Source organism: Setaria viridis, chromosome 1, assembly GCF_005286985.2.
Source record: "Setaria viridis chromosome 1, Setaria_viridis_v4.0, whole genome shotgun sequence".
In the NCBI taxonomy this organism is placed as follows: Eukaryota; Viridiplantae; Streptophyta; class Magnoliopsida; order Poales; family Poaceae; genus Setaria; species Setaria viridis.
In genome coordinates this window covers 7075410-7094561 of record NC_048263.2, presented here as the reverse complement: position 1 = coordinate 7094561, position 19152 = coordinate 7075410, and the positions used below count along the sequence as shown (strand labels likewise).

General features: G+C 48.3%; 2 protein-coding genes and 1 pseudogene across 3 annotated transcripts; 1 reads left to right on the top strand and 2 right to left on the bottom strand.

Annotated features, from left to right (window-relative positions):
• Window positions 1–21: 21 nt before the first annotated feature.
• LOC117853375 (uncharacterized) lies at window positions 22–2058 on the top strand (annotated as a pseudogene).
• Window positions 2059–2163: 105 nt separating this feature from the next.
• LOC117849377 (peroxidase 39) lies at window positions 2164–6012 on the bottom strand. Its single transcript, XM_034730917.2, has 4 exons — window positions 5249–6012; window positions 4956–5147; window positions 4706–4868; window positions 2164–2838 (listed from the first exon to the last, which is right to left on the bottom strand). Exons 1-4 carry the CDS (start codon window positions 5489–5491, stop codon window positions 2393–2395), a joined length of 1044 nt encoding a protein of 347 aa, XP_034586808.1. The 5' UTR covers window positions 5492–6012; the 3' UTR covers window positions 2164–2392.
• Window positions 6013–7610: 1598 nt separating this feature from the next.
• On the bottom strand, window positions 7611–17942 carry LOC117849355 (polyubiquitin). Of its 2 annotated transcripts, XM_034730910.2 has the most exons (4): window positions 17807–17942; window positions 15711–16848; window positions 13746–13747; window positions 7611–9221 (listed from the first exon to the last, which is right to left on the bottom strand). In XM_034730910.2, exons 2-4 carry the CDS (start codon window positions 16846–16848, stop codon window positions 7848–7850), a joined length of 2514 nt encoding a protein of 837 aa, XP_034586801.2. In that variant the 5' UTR covers window positions 17807–17942; the 3' UTR covers window positions 7611–7847. The 2 variants fall into 2 exon arrangements, with proteins under 2 accessions (XP_034586801.2, XP_034586793.1); XM_034730902.2 differs by lacking the exons at window positions 13746–13747; window positions 15711–16848; window positions 17807–17942 and adding an exon at window positions 10336–10496.
• Between the last annotated feature and the right edge of the window lie 1210 nt (window positions 17943–19152).

Below are 19152 nucleotides of genomic sequence, written 5' to 3'. Positions count from 1 at the left end.
CCAGCCCCCGCCACGTCGGCAGACATGTAAGCTTGGCGCCAGCGTAGATGGCGCCAAGCTAAGGGTTTATTTTTGGAATTGGTTCCGCCAGGAGCGTATTTGTGAGAATTTTTTGTAAAAAGGGCTAAAAAATAAAAAAGACGGTAGCACCTTCCACCCAAAGACTAGATAGGCCATGGCGCTGCACCAACTCCAAATTCCATTTTCTGTGCTAACAATATGCTCAGCTAAGGTGATCAACCCTGAAGCAGAAGCACTGCTCCGATGGAGATCCACTCTGGATGCACCCATCTCGCTGTCCTCGTGGTCGCTTTCCAATTCTACCTGCTCCTGGTTCGGCGTCACCTGCGACGGCGCCGGGCACGTTGCTGAGCTCAACCTCCATGAAACCGGGCTCAGCGGCAAGCTCGATGCCTTCTACTCCACCGCGTTCCAGAATCTCACCAGGCTTGACCTCAGCGCGCGACAACAACCTCGTTGGTACCATCCCGGCAAACATGTCCATGCTGCTTACTCTCACCTTCCTGGACTTGAGCAGCAACAGTCTCAGTGGTGCCATCCCCTACCAACTCAGTCAGCTCCCTAGGATTGCAAGGCTTAATCTAGGGAACAACCACTTGACCAACCCAGAATCTGGCAAGTTCTCGCCCATGCCCGGTTTGAAGTCCTTATCGCTAGCCAACAATGGTCTCACGGAACGTTCCCATGGTTTATCCTCAACTGCACTGGTCGTAGGATGAGATGGCTCGATTTATCGGATAATTCCTTTACGGGACATATACCCGATTCACTGCCCGAGATGGTCCCGAAATTAAGGTATCTGAACCTGTCATATAATGGATTCTCGGGCCCAATACCCCGTTCTCTTTCAGGGCTCCAAAAGCTCCAGATCCTATATCTCTATGAGAACAATCTCACTGGAGGAATTCCAGAAGAGCTGGGGATGATATCCGGGTTGCGCCGTCTTAGTCTATCAAACAACGTACTTGGTGGGTCGATCCCAGCATCACTCGGGAAGCTTCAAATGCTAGAGAGCCTTGGTATAAGAAATGCTGATTTGGTTTCTACTCTTCCAAACGAGTTGGGGAATCTTACTAGCCCTCGAGAGGATGGACTTTGTCACGGAATCACTTGTTTGGAAGTTTGCCACCATGCTTTGCCAAGTTGCAACAAATATTGTACTTCCAGTTGAGTGGAAACAATCTCAAGGGTACCGTCCCCCTAGGCATGTTTGCAAACTGGACTGAACTGGAAGTACCTCGAAATCCTCGGCAACAATTTGTTGGCTCAATCCCACCAGAGATGGGAAACACACAACTATTTTTGTTGAACTTATCAGATAATCGCGTTAACGGTTTGAAATCGGCAATTTAACAACTTTGGAAATCCTTGACATTAGCAACAACCATCTTGAGGGTGAACTTTCTTAATCTATGTCCTTCCTTGAAGGTCGCAATTATCTCAGCTTGTCCGGCAACAAGCTCACATGTAGCATTTAATCCAATCTTAACGGCATGGAGTTGCGCAGTTTGTGCCAACTATATCTATTGCAAATATTGGATATATCACACAACCAATTACTTGGAGAGCTCCCTAGTTGCATATGGAACTTGCCACATCTTCTATTCTTGGATTTGTCTGGCAATGCTTTGGTTGGAGAAGTTCCAAACATGACAAATTCTACTTCTTCCATAATGTCACTACACCTTCCAACAACAATTTTACAGGTTGCTTTCCTGAAGTGTTGAAGAAGTTTAAAAAGCTAACTATTTTAGACCTCGGGAACAATAAGATTTCTGGTACAATTCCTCCTTGGATACTGGAGAGCAATCCTTTGCTGAGGATTCTTCGACTACGATCAAACATGTTATATGGAAGTATTCCTCAGCAGCTTACACAACTATCGCATCTCCATCTGTATTGATGCCACACAGTATGAAATTGTTAAAAGATTAAGCAGAGGACTCTCCTTCCCATTTAGCCCCTGAGCGTCTCAGACCTCTACTAGAGTTTAATGCATGATCTATAGGTCTACTCCAAGGAGCAAAGGGCACAAACCTTTTATGCAGAGACATCCTTTCTGTTAATGGGCAGTTTTTTTAATAAACGAGTTAATGGGCAGAGTTGTCCTGTTGTATCATGAACAGGGGATTATCCTCCGAATTTAGTCTGCTGCAACATTGTCACTATGTATTTTCAAGACTATTGATAGTAGCTGTGTAGGCTGGAAGTTGCAACACAACAGCAGCAACGTTCGACAGTTAACATCAAACGCAACAAAGAGGAAACCTCAACAAAATTTCAGTAGCTATAACGACTTCAAATGACCAAAATGCAAGAGCAAGATGACACATCCTCCACTGAAAATCCCTAGAAAGAATAACGGAGAAAATCAGTTGGAGGGGGAGTTGACGACGGCGCAGTTCCTCCTGATCTCCCCCTCGGCGCCCGTCTTGACCTGAACCGTCCCCAGTGTCGCCATGGACCGCGCGAACAGCTGGAAGAACACCTCGTCGGGCCCACCCACGACGCTCTCGACGTCGGCCCGCGCCGCCGGGTCGGTGAGCAGCACGGCGTCGGACTGGAGCAGGCACCTGTGCTTGCGCAGCGCGCGGTAGTAGCCCAGGTCGAACGTCAGGTGGCTGCCCGGGTCCATCTCCACGACGGCGTCCTCGGCGAACCCGCCGCTCGGCGCCCGGCACTTGCGCCGACGGAGGTTGGCGGCGTAGGCGGCGTCGAGGGTCGGGTCGGTTGTGTCGTTGCCGGCGCCGGCGCCGGGGTGGCCGTAGAGGCGGTCGGCGAAGGACGAGCAGTGGGCGATGCCGATCGTGTGCGCGCCTGTTCAGACAAGATTATTCCACATGTCAGAAGAAAACACGGTGGAGTTAGCGTATAAAAACTTGGAACAATCTGAACGGCATTAAAGGTCAGAGCACTTGTCTCTGCATTTTTTTGAGCTGATGATTAAGTTGTTCATGAGCAGTTCAATTAAAGAAAGAACAATCTATAAAGCTGCCTGAACAAAATTCAGGCAATTTTATAAAGGAAAAAAACTAAAATTTAGGAGCAGCTGATATTCAGTAATTTCAGTATAAAGAATGGTCAGTGTTCAACTACGAATGTCAGGCCATACACATGCTGATATGCATAATGAGATGAAACTTTTGGGCAGCCTATTCCGACGTAGTGAGAGGACATGAGGGAGAGAAAAAATCAAAGCGGACAAGCTAAAAATGCAGCGAGTCAGTGACCTATAAAACTGTGAGCGCAAAATTCAGGCACTGTTTTTCAGGGAACAGCTAGAATTCAGTAACGTCAGTATAAATGAATGGTCAGTGCTCAGCTATCATCTCAAGCTAGCCATAGAGGCATAGGAGAGGACGGGAAGCTGGTAAGCATAAGTGAGTCGGAGCTGAAAGTAAATTTGGATTATTTCCTTCAAGGAATCTGGTGATCCGCTTTAAGATAGGCAGCGAAAGGAACCATTATTTGTGCTCCTTTTGCGTGTGCTACTGTTGCCCACTCAGCACACAAAGAATGGGCAATCACAGCCAGACCATCTCCTCAGAGTGCCTGGCCTATTCTTCTTATGCCTCTCTGAAATCAAACCGATTTTATTATTCTTCTTTTTTTTCTTGTAGAACTTAACAGTTAACATTAGTGAAATTCTTGTTTCTGAACAAAGCCTGATCATAGTAAGAAAGAAAAGCGATACAGTGGCTAATGTGCTAAGCACAGTCCCTTGAATGTGTCTTTTAGAAGAACACTAAGAGGGAATGTCTTAAACCAATGGATGGAGCTGGTGGGTAAAATAATAGATGTTGAGTTAAAGGACAAAAAGATATGTTTGTCTGGAGCTGTGTAAAGATAAGAAATTTACAGTTAAATCTATGTATTCAGACATAATGAAACAAGAAGGATTAGGATTACCATCAGAGTGTGCTTCTTGGAAGTTAAGAGTACCACTGAAAATTAAGGTTTTCTTATGGTATCTATGGAAAGGAGTCATTCTTACAAAGGACAATCTTGCCAAGAGGAAATGGCAAGGATGTCCTAAGTGTTGCTTTTATAGCTCTAATGAGACCATACAACACCTTTTTTTCGATTGTCATACGGCAAAGGGTATTTGGAATGCAGTTTTTACCACCTTAAATTCAACCACCGACTAGTTTCTCTCAAATGTTGGGATCTTGACTGAACAGTTTCTCAGTAAAGCTTAGAAACAAAGTCTGGTGGGAGCAGCAGCTCTTTGTTGGGCCTTGTGGTTGAATACAAATGAGGTTGTATTCCAAAATACAATACCTAAATCTTTTTGCAGGTAATTTTCAGGGGGACATATTGGACAAGGTGTTGGTCTCTGCTGTCTAAAGAGGAAGAGAAAGCTGCTCTGAAAGAAAAATGCCATCCGCTGGAGGTTACAGTCATGGAGATCTTCAGTAATTTTGGTTGGAAATTCAGAAATAGACTACAAGCTTAGAGCTTTTCTTGTCAAGTTTTAACGTCTTCCTGAACAATGTTGTAGTTTAGTTGCTTCAGTAGCAGTGTGAGTGCTGCCTATGTATCTGGTGTGGATCAGTTCTTGTAATTGGCCGTAAGCATTCTCTGTTGAATGTGGAGGCCGGATAATTATCCTTAGTCTAAAAAAATGTGTGCACAACTGTCCTGTGATGAATGATGATCACTTGATCAGTCAGGTAGGGTGTACCTGAGAGCCACACGAGATCACGGACGCCAAGGCCTTTGGTGGCGAACAGGTCGGTGAGCTGCTTGAAGCTCATGGACGGCTTGGGGATCTCGTCGAGCGCCTCCTGCATGCTCGACACCGTGCCGTCCCTCCTCCCCGTCGGCACGCGCCACGACGGCCCGCCCTGCAACGATTGACAAACCGTCAGCTCAAGTTTTCAGCTGGCAAGGGATCGGAGCAGAGAGCACGATGATACGATGAGCTCACGCACAATGGCGGCGACCGCGTCCCGGGCGGCGAGCGCGAGGACGTCGGCGCAGGAGACGACGCCGGGGCACGCCTCCTCTACGAGGGCCTTGACGCGGTCGACGAAGTCGAAGCCGCGCAGCGTCAGGTTCGGCGGCGCGTCCTTCTCCGCCACGCCGCCGGCGGTCGAGTTGAGCAGCACGGACGCGTCGCAGCCCTGGAACACATCACGGACGCACCCACGGCGGCGGTCAGTGCGTGCGTGCGCTGGCACGGCGGCGGCGGCAAAACGTAATGCACGGCTGCGAAAGCGCGTACCCTGACGAAGCAGTCGTGGAAGTGCAGCCGGAGCAGCGCGGCGGCGACGGTGGGCACGCGGTCGACGTGCTGCCGGACGAAAGCGCCGACCAGCCGCTCCACCCCCGGGCAGCTCTTGTCGTAGAACCCCATCCTGAGCTGCCCGCGCGCGCCGGTCACGCTGCCGGCCAGCACGACCACCATTGCCATGGCCATGGCACTCCTCCTCCAGCTCGAGCTGCTTAACGGCCTGCTCGTCGCCATTGCCACCTAGCCGACACAATGCAAGGCTCACTCACTCACTCAACCTACTGAACTGTGTTGCTTTGTACTGGTTTAGAGTAGCAACTAGCAGGGTGTGTGTGGCGCTGCGGCGCAAGAGTACAAGTCTACAACAAACAAGTTTGGTGAGCTGAGCCTGTCTATAAATACATGGAATATCTTCTTTGTTTTGTGTCGGTCAAGAGCTTACTTAACACTCAATTACTGAAACCAGTATCAGAATTCAGAAGCCGAACCAAATTCAGAAACCTCCTGACAAGATAAACAAACCACCTGTGTTATGTTATGGCAACATTGCTAGGATTTTCCAGCAGTGGTATAGTAGGCCGTGTCCTAAGAGAATCAAGCTATGGTAGAGCTCGCAAGCTGCATCCCGGTTAAGTTTCGTGGCGCTTTCGGCTTTCTGGTCCACTCCCAGCCAGCCCCAGCGGCCAGCATGTGTGCGTGTGCCCGTCAGGAATGTGATTCTGGAACGGGAAAGTGAATGTGCCGCCCCCACATGCAAGAAGAGACAGGGGGCGTGTGATTCTTCTCCGCTTTGCAATCCTGATCATTGTTGTTTCTGTGATGCAAACGTTTGTGGTTGTGGATGGAAGAAAGAGCAAGAAAAGAACAGGATCCTTTCCTACCATCGCCTCAAAGGCTCTAGCTCTCTTTTGGCCAACTTTCAGTGGTTCATTAATTCATTCAGATCGTCCTATTACTTGCTAATATTGTATCGGAGCAACTTTGCCGAAGATTAGCTAATCAAAGATGGTGTAGGTGACAATCCAATTCTGGGTGAAAGTTTACTGAAATTGTTCCTTTGGTCGGCCTCAAACCAAGAATTCCTTTCTAACTAAATATGTAAAGGCAGAGCACCTGCCGGTTTGCCCTGAAAAATGTTTACTGCAATCATCAGGTTAAGCATCAGTCTAAGTTCTTCAGCAATCATCTCAGTTAAGCACGGCAATTTGCAAAAGTATTTTGGCGGTGCACATGTTGTGGCATAAGACTGGTCCACAGCTTTCCTCTGAGAAAAGAGGAGAAAGAGTGAGCCGATCAAAAGCAAAGATTTCCTCCAAATTTCCTTCCAGTTTTGGGTACAGCCTTGAGGAGTTTTCGGTCACCTTTTACCAGGGGTAAACAGCGCCAGGAATGACTTCTGGAGTGGACAAGAGTGTGACAAAGCTGTGTGGGCTCCACGCAATGTGAGCAGAGCACATATGCTTAGATTTCTCGAACCACACACTTTTCCTAAGACTGGCAGGCAATGGCAAACATGTGCATCAACTACTGCAAAGTTTGCAACGCATGTCAATTTGTAGCCGCTCTTCTGTGCATTCTGATGGGCCAAGTTACAATGGTTTGTCGATGTAACAAATTCCAAAATCTTTTTCATTCTTCTGGTGAGGTCAAAACTTTTCTACTTCAGTTGTTGCAACTGTTGCACAAAATCATGTACACACACGAAAGCAAAATCATTTTGCCTGCAGGAGAAAGAAAAGACTACTCCAACATCCTCGAGTGAAATATGATATCATTAGGTTTAGAGTAATGGCATAATCTGAGAAGGCTTAAATCCAAAATAACGTTCTGCACAGACCTAGCTGCTCTCCTTGATTCCACAACTAACAAGCCTTCCGAATCACAATCTAGTCCTTGTTTAGTTCACTTCCAACTCCCAACTTTGACACTATGCAAAAAGAAGATTCCTCATCACATCAAACTTGCGGTACATGCATGGAATACTAAATGTAGACGAAATTAAAAACTAATTGCACAGTTTTGTTGTACTTTGCGAGACGAATCTTTTGAGCCTAATTAGTCAATGTTTGGACAATAATTCATAAATACAAACGAAATGTTACAGTGCTGTAACAGTAATTTGACACCTCCAAACTTTAGCAACTAAACAAGGCCCTAGAAACAAACCAAACACGTTAATCTGTCCAACAATTAAGTCCTAAAACATTCAGTTAGACATTTGAGTTTGCCAGAACAGAGTTACGCCTCAAGTAAGAAACAGGAGTCGGCCACAAGCCAAACACAACTCAAAAGCTAAACAATCTGATCTCAGGCAATATAGAACTGGCACAACCGAAAACAAACAGAGTACAGATTTAAGTCCAAACATCATTTATTCATTCGGATGCCATACTGCTGCACCGCAACAACAGTTTACAGTAAACATACAGATACAGCCAGTTCATAAGACCAATCATAAGACCAGACAAAAGAACATCAAAGACAAACTGCAGTTCATGACCAAACACAATCCCGACACAGGTACTTCAAAGGAGACACAGGCAGAGACCAGACGACCCAGGTACAGTAGAAGCTTCCATGATCGATGGGCTTACTGACCACCACGGAGGCGGAGCACCAGGTGGAGGGTGGACTCCTTCTGGATATTGTAGTCCGCCAGGGTGCGGCCATCCTCCAGCTGCTTGCCGGCGAAGATCAGACGCTGCTGGTCCGGGGGGATGCCCTCCTTGTCCTGGATCTTGGCCTTGACGTTGTCAATGGTGTCAGAAGACTCCACCTCAAGGGTGATGGTCTTGCCAGTGAGGGTCTTCACGAAGATCTGCATGCCTCCCCTGAGGCGGAGCACCAGATGGAGGGTGCTCTCCTTCTGGATGTTATAGTCAGCCAGGGTGCGTCCGTCCTCAAGCTGCTTGCCTGCAAAGATGAGTCTCTGCTGGTCTGGGGGGATGCCCTCCTTGTCCTGGATCTTGGCCTTCACGTTGTCGATGGTGTCGGAAGACTCCACCTCAAGGGTGATGGTCTTGCCAGTGAGGGTCTTCACAAAGATCTGCATGCCTCCCCTGAGACGGAGCACCAGGTGGAGGGTGCTCTCCTTCTGGATGTTATAGTCAGCCAGGGTGCGTCCGTCCTCAAGCTGCTTGCCGGCGAAGATGAGCCTCTGCTGGTCCGGGGGGATGCCTTCCTTGTCCTGGATCTTGGCCTTCACGTTGTCGATGGTGTCGGAGCTCTCAACCTCCAAAGTAATGGTCTTGCCAGTCAAAGTCTTCACAAAGATCTGCATCCCACCCCTCAGGCGGAGCACCAGGTGGAGGGTGCTCTCCTTCTGGATGTTATAGTCAGCCAGGGTGCGTCCGTCCTCAAGCTGCTTGCCAGCAAAGATGAGCCTCTGCTGGTCTGGGGGGATGCCCTCCTTGTCCTGGATCTTGGCCTTGACGTTGTCGATGGTGTCGGAAGACTCCACCTCGAGGGTGATGGTCTTGCCAGTGAGGGTCTTCACGAAGATCTGCATGCCTCCCCTGAGGCGGAGCACCAGATGGAGGGTGCTCTCCTTCTGGATGTTATAGTCAGCCAGGGTGCGTCCATCCTCAAGCTGCTTGCCCGCAAAGATGAGCCTCTGCTGGTCCGGGGGAATGCCCTCCTTGTCCTGGATCTTGGCCTTGACGTTGTCGATGGTGTCAGAAGACTCCACCTCAAGGGTGATGGTCTTGCCAGTCAAGGTCTTCACAAAGATCTGCATGCCTCCCCTGAGACGGAGCACCAGGTGGAGGGTGCTCTCCTTCTGGATGTTGTAGTCAGCCAGGGTGCGCCCATCCTCAAGCTGCTTGCCGGCAAAGATGAGCCGCTGCTGGTCCGGGGGAATGCCTTCCTTGTCCTGGATCTTGGCCTTGACGTTGTCAATGGTGTCAGAAGACTCCACCTCGAGGGTGATGGTCTTGCCGGTGAGGGTCTTGACAAAGATCTGCATCTGCAAAAGAATAAACAGACAGAAGGGTAAGTATCTAGTAGTAGGTTAATAAAACAGTCTCTAGTGAACAGCAACAACACATTCAAACAGATGCCACAAACAGGTCATGCGTGTTCATCACATCATTAGTGCTATAGAATGAACGTGCAGCAGCATTTCATTATCGAAGTATATCAACAAAGTATGAAGAGCATGCTTGATCATCATATGTACAAAATAATCATCAAATTGTAGCAATAGATATCTTCCATCTATTAATGCATATAACCAGGAGGATGCATGTTGCTCACGTAAAAGCTATGGCATCATACAGAAACAGCGTAATCATCTTAATCATGTGACATATGCAGATATGGATGGGCTCAAATCAACAAAAAGCAGCAGCATGCCATCATCCAAGTATACCAAAACAAGTAACAAGAGCATGGATGATCATCAGGTATACTAATGAATTCCAACAGTAGCAGTACATATCTTGATCTATAAGCATGTGCATCTACCTAAGTAACAGGAGGATCCATGCTGCTCAGGTAAAAGCTACGGCATCATTGAGGAACAGCAGCATATATATCTACACCCACTAACTAAGCATAGATTCATCATCTTAACCACGGAACAGATTTGTGACACATGCATATTAATCCCAAGAGCTAGATCGAGATCATCCTATTCGACTCTAATCTAAATCAGACCATGACCAAACGTTTACCACATGCTAACAAAATCGATCGGACGAATCAGGCGCAGAAACCTAGGTAACACCACGGAACCAGATCATAGATGCAAGTATGGGCACCATATACAAAGACGAAAGCCCGAGCTGATCTACTAGGCAACGATCCAGTAAACCGTGAGAACGACCTCATCTACGAACAGCCTAGAAGCAACCCCACGATTCCCAGATCAACGACCTAAAATCCCCACAAATCGCAGGAGCGTGACAAGATAAACAGCAGAACATATCAGATCTACACAAAAATTCCACCTCCCAGCCATCTACGAACAGAAACATCGCGGATCTAACATGATTTCTTCAGTGCACAGATCCTAACCATCTACCAAATCAACTACTTGCAGATCACGCCGATCTAGAGGAGGAAGACGATCGCCGTACCTTGAAGCGGGTAAAGGATCGCCGAGGCTTGCGGGAAGAACGATTTGGGGCGGGTGGTGTGCTCCGAACAACACGAGACGAGATGAGATTGGGGAGAAAGGCGAGGGGGTCGGGTATTTATGGCGGTGGGGAAGAGGAGAGGTGGGGAAGGAACCCGTGACGTCTTCCGTGCCGTGTGAGACGAGCCCGCCTCGTCTCCGCCACGCAATTTCCGGAAGCCGCCAGCGCAAAGAGGCAAGGAGTCCACTCCAACCCGTACGCCTGCTGGTAGCCGTTAGATGTCGACGCCGTGGAGCGGAGCTTCCGAGAGGTGGGGACGGGTGGTTCCGCGGTTGGTGGCCGTTCGATGTCGACGCCGTCACGGGGCTCCTCCGTCCACGTTACACGACGATGATGTGCGTGGCCCACCAGTTGATATTTCTGTACGAGAACAGCAGCTCACGACGTTACACGTCGCTGATGTGCATGGCCCTCTAGTTGAAGTATTGCGATCGGTAATCATCTCAGTGCACATCTTCATTACGCAGTGAACGGAATTGATTGAAAACTAAGTAATTATGTAGTGTTATGGATGAAACTCCTCTCACATTCGATGAAACTCTTCTCATAAATGATCCTACCAAGTCAGCAAAATTGCTGATGTGGCATAAAATTTAATACACATGAAAGTTCTCATGAAACTCCATTGAGACGAGCAGTTTGATTCCACTTGACAAAGTTTAAATAATATATATATATAGACACCCACATACGGTGCAGGTGAGCAATGATACCTCGTTCTTGTTCTACGAAATGATAGTGCTCCCCACTTTCTTAGCTGATATGACTAATTTAGAGCAACTTCAAAAGACTACTAATCTTACCCCAATACCTTTGTTTTGAAAAAAGAGAAAAAAAGAACTCCAACAATACACCTAAAACTCCTCAAAAGATTGGCGATGCGGAAAAACACCCCTCGTCACGCATATTTTCGCGACACCCGGTTCTTTCCCAATCCACCCGCACGCGTTTTTTTCGCGGGGCAAGCAACTGGGCGGCGGGGCGAGCGGATCCCCGGGTTGGCGGAGGGGCTGGCGCGGCCGGTGCTTGCGCTTGCCCAGGCGCAGCCGACGACGCGGCTCCGGTGGCGCACAAGCACTCGTCGACCGCGACCTCGGGGGCCCCGCGAACTCGTAACGGAGCACCAGGGGCCGTGAATCGGGCCTTTCCCTCGCCTGAGCCCCAAGGAGGCGAGGACCCTTCACCGGAATCCGCCGTCCATGACGCGACGGAGCGTGGAGGAAAACAGGGGGCACTGGATTCGACGCCCCCTCCACCTATGTCCTCAAAGTTCGGTCCTTCCACGCCACTGCTCCCATGACGACGATGACTTGTTCTGTTCCCTCGGCTTTTCTATCTCTACCAAATCAAGCGCCTCCCAGTTTCTCTTGATTGATTGGAACTTGCTAGCTTCGGACGGTCAATTTCATGGATTTGCAGCTTGCGCTGTTGGTAGCAGAGATGCCGACACCGCGAGCCATGAATAGCTTGGAGCTGGCGTCGCGGGCATCACGGCCCGCTTCGACGGAGGCCGTGACGTCCTCTGAGCCGTTAACTGCGTGGCGGCGAGCACCAGTAGCCCGGCAGTACCACAAATGAACTGATAGCCAACAAAAATGGAATTTTCACCGAACTGTCAAACTCTGAATATTTGGCCGCACCCACGGTGAGGCTCAAGCTCGGGCACTCGGCGACTTCAGCAGTGGTGGGATTAGCTGGAGACGGTGCGCGGAGCACCGTCACTCACTGGAGCGCACCGAAGGTGACTAGGCGATGGTGGCGAGAAGGAGCAGGAGGAGGAGGCGAGGAGCCATGGCGGCAGAGCCAGCGGCAAGCTATGCTCGAAGGAGCGATGGAGGTTTGTTCTTGAGGTAGAAGGGGATCTGTTTTGGAGGTAGGCCCAATTGTGATGACGTGGCAAATATTGTGGAGTAGTTTTTAGCGTTCTGCTGTGATCTGATATATTTTTTTGGGGGAAAATATTTTTAGCATAGCCCCCAATACTTCGTTTTGAGGAAGAATTTTTTTAGGGAATTCTTTAGGAATTCGTTAAGAAATTTTTAGGAGGATGTCAAAAACTTTCAAGGATTACTAGTGGTGGTTTGCAAGGCAGCGTACCGGTTTTGGTTGACGCGTTTCACATATAGCCAACCTATAAAAAGGGATGCACAAAATAGGTAACTATAATTATGTAATTTGAGAGGTTACATAGGTGCCGGATTCGATCCCAAGTTCTGAACTGTGCAAAACCTAATCTAATCTACGTAAAGAAGTTTTGCTGAAACAGCGGGAAGGATCTTGAGTCTTGACGCAACGCCATCCTCCATATATAGAGCACTCTGTTAAATCCTAAAAAAAAAAATCATCAATCTGACAGTCTTCTAGATTGATTGGAACAGACACAACAGCAATGCATTTCTTTATGTGCCCGGGACCGGTGAACTAACATTGGCGCTATCAGTCTATTACTTCTAACGCTACCAACCAATAGTTGGTCACTGATCACAAAGGACATGTACACTTGTTAGCTTTCCTAACCACATTTTTTGGTACGCCACCAACTGGTCAAGAAATCACAACTTCACAAGGATTCCCCACCCACTGTTCTTCGTAATAAACAAGTACATGCACAAGATGATTGGTTCGGGTCTAGAGCGCTTTGTATCATAAAGATACGAAGATGGGATGCGTTGTGGATAACACCAATGGACAGTGTCACCTTCCACTTGGCTGGCTGGATTTGCAATGTCGCTGTGGACGAGTTTTAGTGTAATTTTCCAGGCGTTGTGGCCTTGTGGACAAGGAACAAGTCATAGAACATTCTGAAAATAACAGCATACCTTGTTTAAAGATGACTGATTCATTTTTCCTTTTTTTTCCGCACAAAAAGATTCATGTTTCCAACTATGAGTGATCTGTCTTATTCTACATTTTATTCTTTTCTTCACTTGTATTTTGTTGTCATCGTTTTTTTTTCCTTAGTCGCAGATATACTCAGCTTCAATAAATCGATTCGTTAGTTAGACCATCATCATGCATCGCACTGTCCTCTTTTACGACGGTCCACGTATAGTATGTATAATAACCGGTGCCGGAATTAGATGGATTAAAACTAAAATTTAGCCACGTCTAAACCTTAGATGTCTAAACTTTAGCTGGATAAAATTAGCCAAGCCTTGTTTGGATGTGAGCTAATTTTTAGATGGAGTACCGAGAAAAGACGCATGTACCCCCGATGCCATGCAAGTGCTGTTTGGAGGGAGGGTAATTCGGTCTTTTTTTTCATCCATTGCAAGAAATTAGCCCCCATTATCTGGGTTTAGAGGGCTAATGGATTAAAGTTTAGTTGGAGGTTAGCTAATTTTTAGCACACCTTTAGCCTCCCTGTTTGGATCACCAAAGGCTAATTTTTAGCTGAAGTTTAGCTCCTACATCCAAAGAGGGTCTTAACCTAGTTGCACAAAAGAAATCTATAGCCTTCGTGCCGGAAAGAGAAATTTGGACTTGAGATGATGAAGTCCTCTAAAAAGGATCATCCAATAACTCGCAGACTTCCTTTTCTTCTTCTTCAGTATAGTCATGTATTCCTGCATAAGAAACTCAGAAGCGCAGATCGACCGTGGTCTACAGCCGCTCTGAAGTGCTGGTACAGTCGCACCCCAATCAGCACTAAGGTACTCAACCGGTATGTGTACACTGTAACATATCAGGGGCATTCTGAATTTTCCTGACCAGATAAACCACCTGTGCTCTATCATCAGGATATGATTCGAAACATGTGGTGGCCCACATGCAGCCACACAAGGCATGATGATGGCCTTTACGATTATTGCAAAGGCGGAGGCACCATGTGTGTTTCTCCGATGCAGAGTGCTCCCAGAATTTGTGAGGATGGAAAGAAGAGGAAGATAAGAACAGATCCTTTCCTAACAATGCCTCCGAGGCTCAACCTCTCTTTTGGCCAGCATTTAGTGGTCCGTTCCTTCGCTTAGGTCGTCTTATTTCTTGGTATATATATTGTTCTTTTGGCAGCTTCATCGACTACCAGCTGATCAACAACAGTGTAGATTGAGTTCTTGATCATAAGCCCAAGTAAAAATCCGTAGGTCATCAAACAAGCAGCGTTAGTCCAAGGTGTACTGAATCATGGAAACAGAGTGAATCCTCTCAGCGATGTATCCATTGTATTTCCTCCACGTCAAGCATCACCGATTTACCTAAGTTTTCTGGCAGGGCCCGTCATTCTCGTGGCACAAGATTGGTCAACAACTTTGCAGATAAGAAAAGGAGAAGAGTGAGCCTACCAAAAGCAAACATTTCCTTCTGGCGTCCACTTTTGCGTCTCTTTTCAGTTTTCAAGTACTATACATCAAACAAAGCATTTCGTTTCGGTTTGCTAGGTTGCTCTAACAATTCATCTTGTAAAATCTCATTCATGCTAGCAAATGCGTGCATCAACTATAGCAGATAGCCAACGGAATCCATTCAATGTCGCGTACCAACCATCAAATAACAGCCAACGGATCGTCTAGCTCAGGTAAGTGATTAGTTCAGTGATCGAAATCAACAGAAAGAGAACATTTTGTACACAGCCTCCAGACAAACAGACCATGAATGTATTGACAACAGGCACACTCCGATCTTCTTATTCAGACAAAAACTAGCAAAAACTTTTGTAGGAACGACAAACTATGACAATCGAACGAATAATTCAGTTAAAACTAAACAAGCACAAAACTTATCTAATAGAGTTGTTGCACAAGCACAAAACTACATACACGATCCGCAATAGCTACCTTTTTTCGAGCAATGACGAATCTATCGAAAATAAGGTTCTGCGCAGTACAGACCCACTTGATCTTGGTTCAAAAACACCAAAACAAAGGGCTTCTGAATCCAATCAAGCAACAAACCAAACTAGCTATCATGCCACCGAATCCAACACTTGCTAACCAGAAATTCCTAATATAAAGATGATTCAGTGCGAAACAGGAGGCAGCAACGACCTGGAGGTGCAATAAACATCACAAGACAAACAGAACTCAAAAGCCAACGAATTTGATCTCAGTCAATATATGCTCGCTGGCATAATTGAAAAGCAGAATAGATGCACACCAAACAGAGCACAGATTCAAGTCACATTTATTCATGCTTAAACCATACTGTTGCGCCGCAACAACTGTTTCAGGTGAACACACAGGGGGACAACCAGTTCATGGAAACCAAACACAGTTTCAACACAAGCTACACGATAACTTCAAAGATGACACCCTTCATGGCAGAGACCGGACAACCCAGGTACAGCAGCAGCTTCAATGACAGATGGCTTTACTGACCACCGCGGAGGCGGAGTACCAGGTGGAGGGTGGACTCCTTCTGGATGTTATAATCCGCAAGGGTGCGGCCATCCTCCAGCTGCTTGCCAGCAAAGATCAGACGCTGCTGGTCTGGGGGAATGCCCTCCTTGTCCTGGATCTTGGCCTTCACATTGTCAATGGTGTCGGAGCTCTCAACCTCCAAAGTGATGGTCTTGCCGGTCAATGTCTTCACGAATATCTGCATCCCACCCCTCAGACGGAGCACCAGATGGAGGGTGCTCTCCTTCTGGATATTGTAATCCGCAAGGGTGCGGCCATCCTCCAGCTGCTTGCCAGCAAAGATAAGACGCTGCTGGTCCGGGGGGATGCCCTCCTTGTCCTGGATCTTAGCCTTGACGTTGTCAATGGTGTCGGAAGACTCCACCTCAAGGGTGATGGTCTTGCCAGTGAGGGTCTTCACGAAGATCTGCATGCCTCCCCTGAGGCGGAGCACCAGATGGAGGGTGCTCTCCTTCTGGATGTTATAGTCAGCCAGGGTGCGTCCATCCTCAAGCTGCTTGCCCGCAAAGATGAGCCTCTGCTGGTCCGGGGGGATGCCCTCCTTGTCCTGGATCTTGGCCTTGACGTTGTCGATGGTGTCGGAAGACTCCACCTCGAGGGTGATGGTCTTGCCAGTGAGGGTCTTCACGAAGATCTGCATGCCTCCCCTGAGGCGGAGCACCAGGTGGAGGGTGCTCTCCTTCTGGATGTTATAGTCAGCCAGGGTGCGTCCGTCCTCAAGCTGCTTGCCAGCAAAGATGAGCCTCTGCTGGTCCGGGGGGATGCCCTCCTTGTCCTGGATCTTGGCCTTCACGTTGTCGATGGTGTCGGAAGACTCCACCTCAAGGGTGATGGTCTTGCCAGTGAGGGTCTTCACGAAGATCTGCATGCCTCCCCTGAGACGGAGCACCAGGTGGAGGGTGCTCTCCTTCTGGATATTGTAATCAGCAAGCGTGCGACCGTCCTCGAGCTGCTTGCCAGCAAAGATGAGCCTCTGCTGGTCCGGGGGGATGCCCTCCTTGTCTTGGATCTTGGCCTTGACGTTGTCGATGGTGTCAGAAGACTCCACCTCAAGGGTGATCGTCTTGCCAGTGAGGGTCTTAACGAAGATCTGCATCTGCAAAAGAATAACCGGACAACAGGGTAAGTATCTAGCAGTAGACCAACAAATCAGTCTCAAGCAAACAACAACATGATATACAAACAGATAGGAGGTCATGTGTTCATCATATTGGTAGTACTGTAGAACCCACAAACAGCAGCAGCATGTCATCAACCAAGCATAACAATAAGTAAAAATAGCATGCATGATCATCAGGAATACCAAAGAATCATCAAACAGTACATAACTTAAATCTGTATCAACATGCATATGTCTAGCTAAGCAACAGGAGGATGTATGTTGCTCAGATTTAAGGCATCATAGGGTAACAGCAGCATATATCTACACCTAATATTCATCCATAGCTTTATCATGAACATATATGTGGCACAAGTAGATTCAAATTAAGCCCAACAGGTTAAGTACCTAGCAGAGAACCAATAAACCAGAAAAGTAACAGAAATATCCTGAAGCAAACGGCCTGTGCATGTTCATCAGTTAGGTGTAAACATATGTGTAGCACATATGGAGGTCAAAATCACAAAGCAGCTAGTTAAGATGATCACGTTCTACTCTGATCTAGAGAGACATGCCAAACCACTACCAAACCTTACAAGCTAACAAAATCGATCGGACTAATCAGGCACAAAAACCTAGCACCGATCCAGATGCACATGTCTGCATCAGGAACAATTTAGAAAACACGAGCAGATCTAACAAAGTGGGCAATCCCATCTGCAAACCGCCTAGAATAGCCCCACAATTCCAGACCTAAGAACCCCCACCACAAGTAGCACGATCAACGAGTTCACCAGGGAACCGATCAGGTCACTATGAACAGAAAAAACAACGCGGATCTAACCCGACTACCTCGCGCCATAGGCCCTAACCACCGATTCGCCCGATCAGAATCAGAAACGGGACACGCAGAATCGATACATGGAGGGGGGAAGGGGGAGGAGGCTCGCCGTACCTTGAAGCGGGCGAGGGATCGAGGAGGCTCTCGAGAAGGGGAGGATTTGGATTTGGGTTGTGCTCTCCGAACAACACGAGACGAGACGGGGAACGGGGTGGAGGAGGGGTGCCTGTTTATATTGCCAGGCCAGGCAGGGTGGGGAAGCAATCCTGTGCCGTGAGTCCGTGACGGCTCCGCCCGCCTCGTCTCCGCCACGCAATTTCCGCCAGCGCAAGAGTCCAACGCGAGGAAAAAATGCGGTGGCGGAACGTTCCAGAGAGGACCCCAGGGCCCAGAAACAGAGAGACAGAAGGGGTGAGACGCCGCTTTTTCTGACAGCACTCAAGTCACCCATCTGTGCCGTCCACAACTCATCCAACGGCAAGCCTACAAAACTCATCTCACAGGCCGGTCAATCGAGTGGCCCATCTCAGCCCCTCGCTCCCCGCCGGCCGCCGACGAGCCCGCGACACTGCCGAGCCGAAGAAGCCGCGACGCCACGAGCTAGCACCATCGAGCTTGCGACACCGTCGAGCCATCGATACTGTGGAACCTGCATCGCGGTGGTTGCGAACTTGCGACGCTGACGAGCCACGAGGCTGCGCGTCCTCCTTCTCGAATGCTTTCGTTGCCTTCCCTTGCCTTGTGCAGTTGTGCTTGTCTGCTGCTATGCCTCAGTTATACCGGTTTGCTGCTGCCTTGGCTTGCACAGCAGAGCATAAGAAAATACCTGCCAAATTGGAGATTGTGGTAGCTGACGTGATCTCAGAATGTTCTTCACTGAATTGTGTGACTAAATGTTAAATTCAGATTGTAATGGTCCAATGGATGTGAACTGGGATTGCAAATTGGGACTGCTACCAAATAGGAAATGCGAATCACTGAAGTTTTGTGAAGTGTGATTACTCAATCTTGTCGATTTGAGAGCAGTACACCTGGTTCCGCTGCCGTCAGCCTTCCTCTTGCATGTCGATGCCATGGCCACGCCAGAGCTCTGGTCAAGGGTGTTGTATCCATGGCCTCGCACGATGTAGTCTCCGCGGCCTCAGTGACGTCAGAGTGCCTCGTCGGCGTCGCAGCTTCATCAGTTTGCATCCTCCGGGGCGTCGCGATCTGGTCGGTGTGCCCTCGACAAAGCACCTGGGAGGCAGCCGGATGGGAGCTAGGGACTGCGTTGGGTGGAGTTTCATGGGCTCAGATGGTCCACATGACCGGCTGGCGAGAAGAGTTTGACGGGCTTGTCGTTGGATGAGTCGCGGACGGTGTAGATGGGTGACTGCAAAGTGCTGTCAAAAAGAGTGACCGCAGAGGATCTGATTCCGCCCCCGCTGCCCGCAACTCGTGAGATTGTGATTGCGATGAGT

Excerpts from the sequence above, each read along its gene's own strand:
- LOC117849355 (XM_034730910.2), bottom strand. The coding sequence starts at position 16,848 with ATGCAGATCTTCGTTAAGACCCTCACTGGCAAGACGATCACCCTTGAG.
- LOC117849377 (XM_034730917.2), bottom strand. The coding sequence starts at position 5,491 with ATGGCGACGAGCAGGCCGTTAAGCAGCTCGAGCTGGAGGAGGAGTGCC. Across the intron at positions 4,869-4,955 it reads GGGACGCGGTCGCCGCCATT|GGCGGGCCGTCGTGGCGCGT; the intron begins GTGCGTGAGCTC and ends CAATCGTTGCAG. Across the intron at positions 2,839-4,705 it reads TGATCTCGTGTGGCTCTCAG|GCGCGCACACGATCGGCATC; the intron begins GTACACCCTACC and ends TTGTCTGAACAG.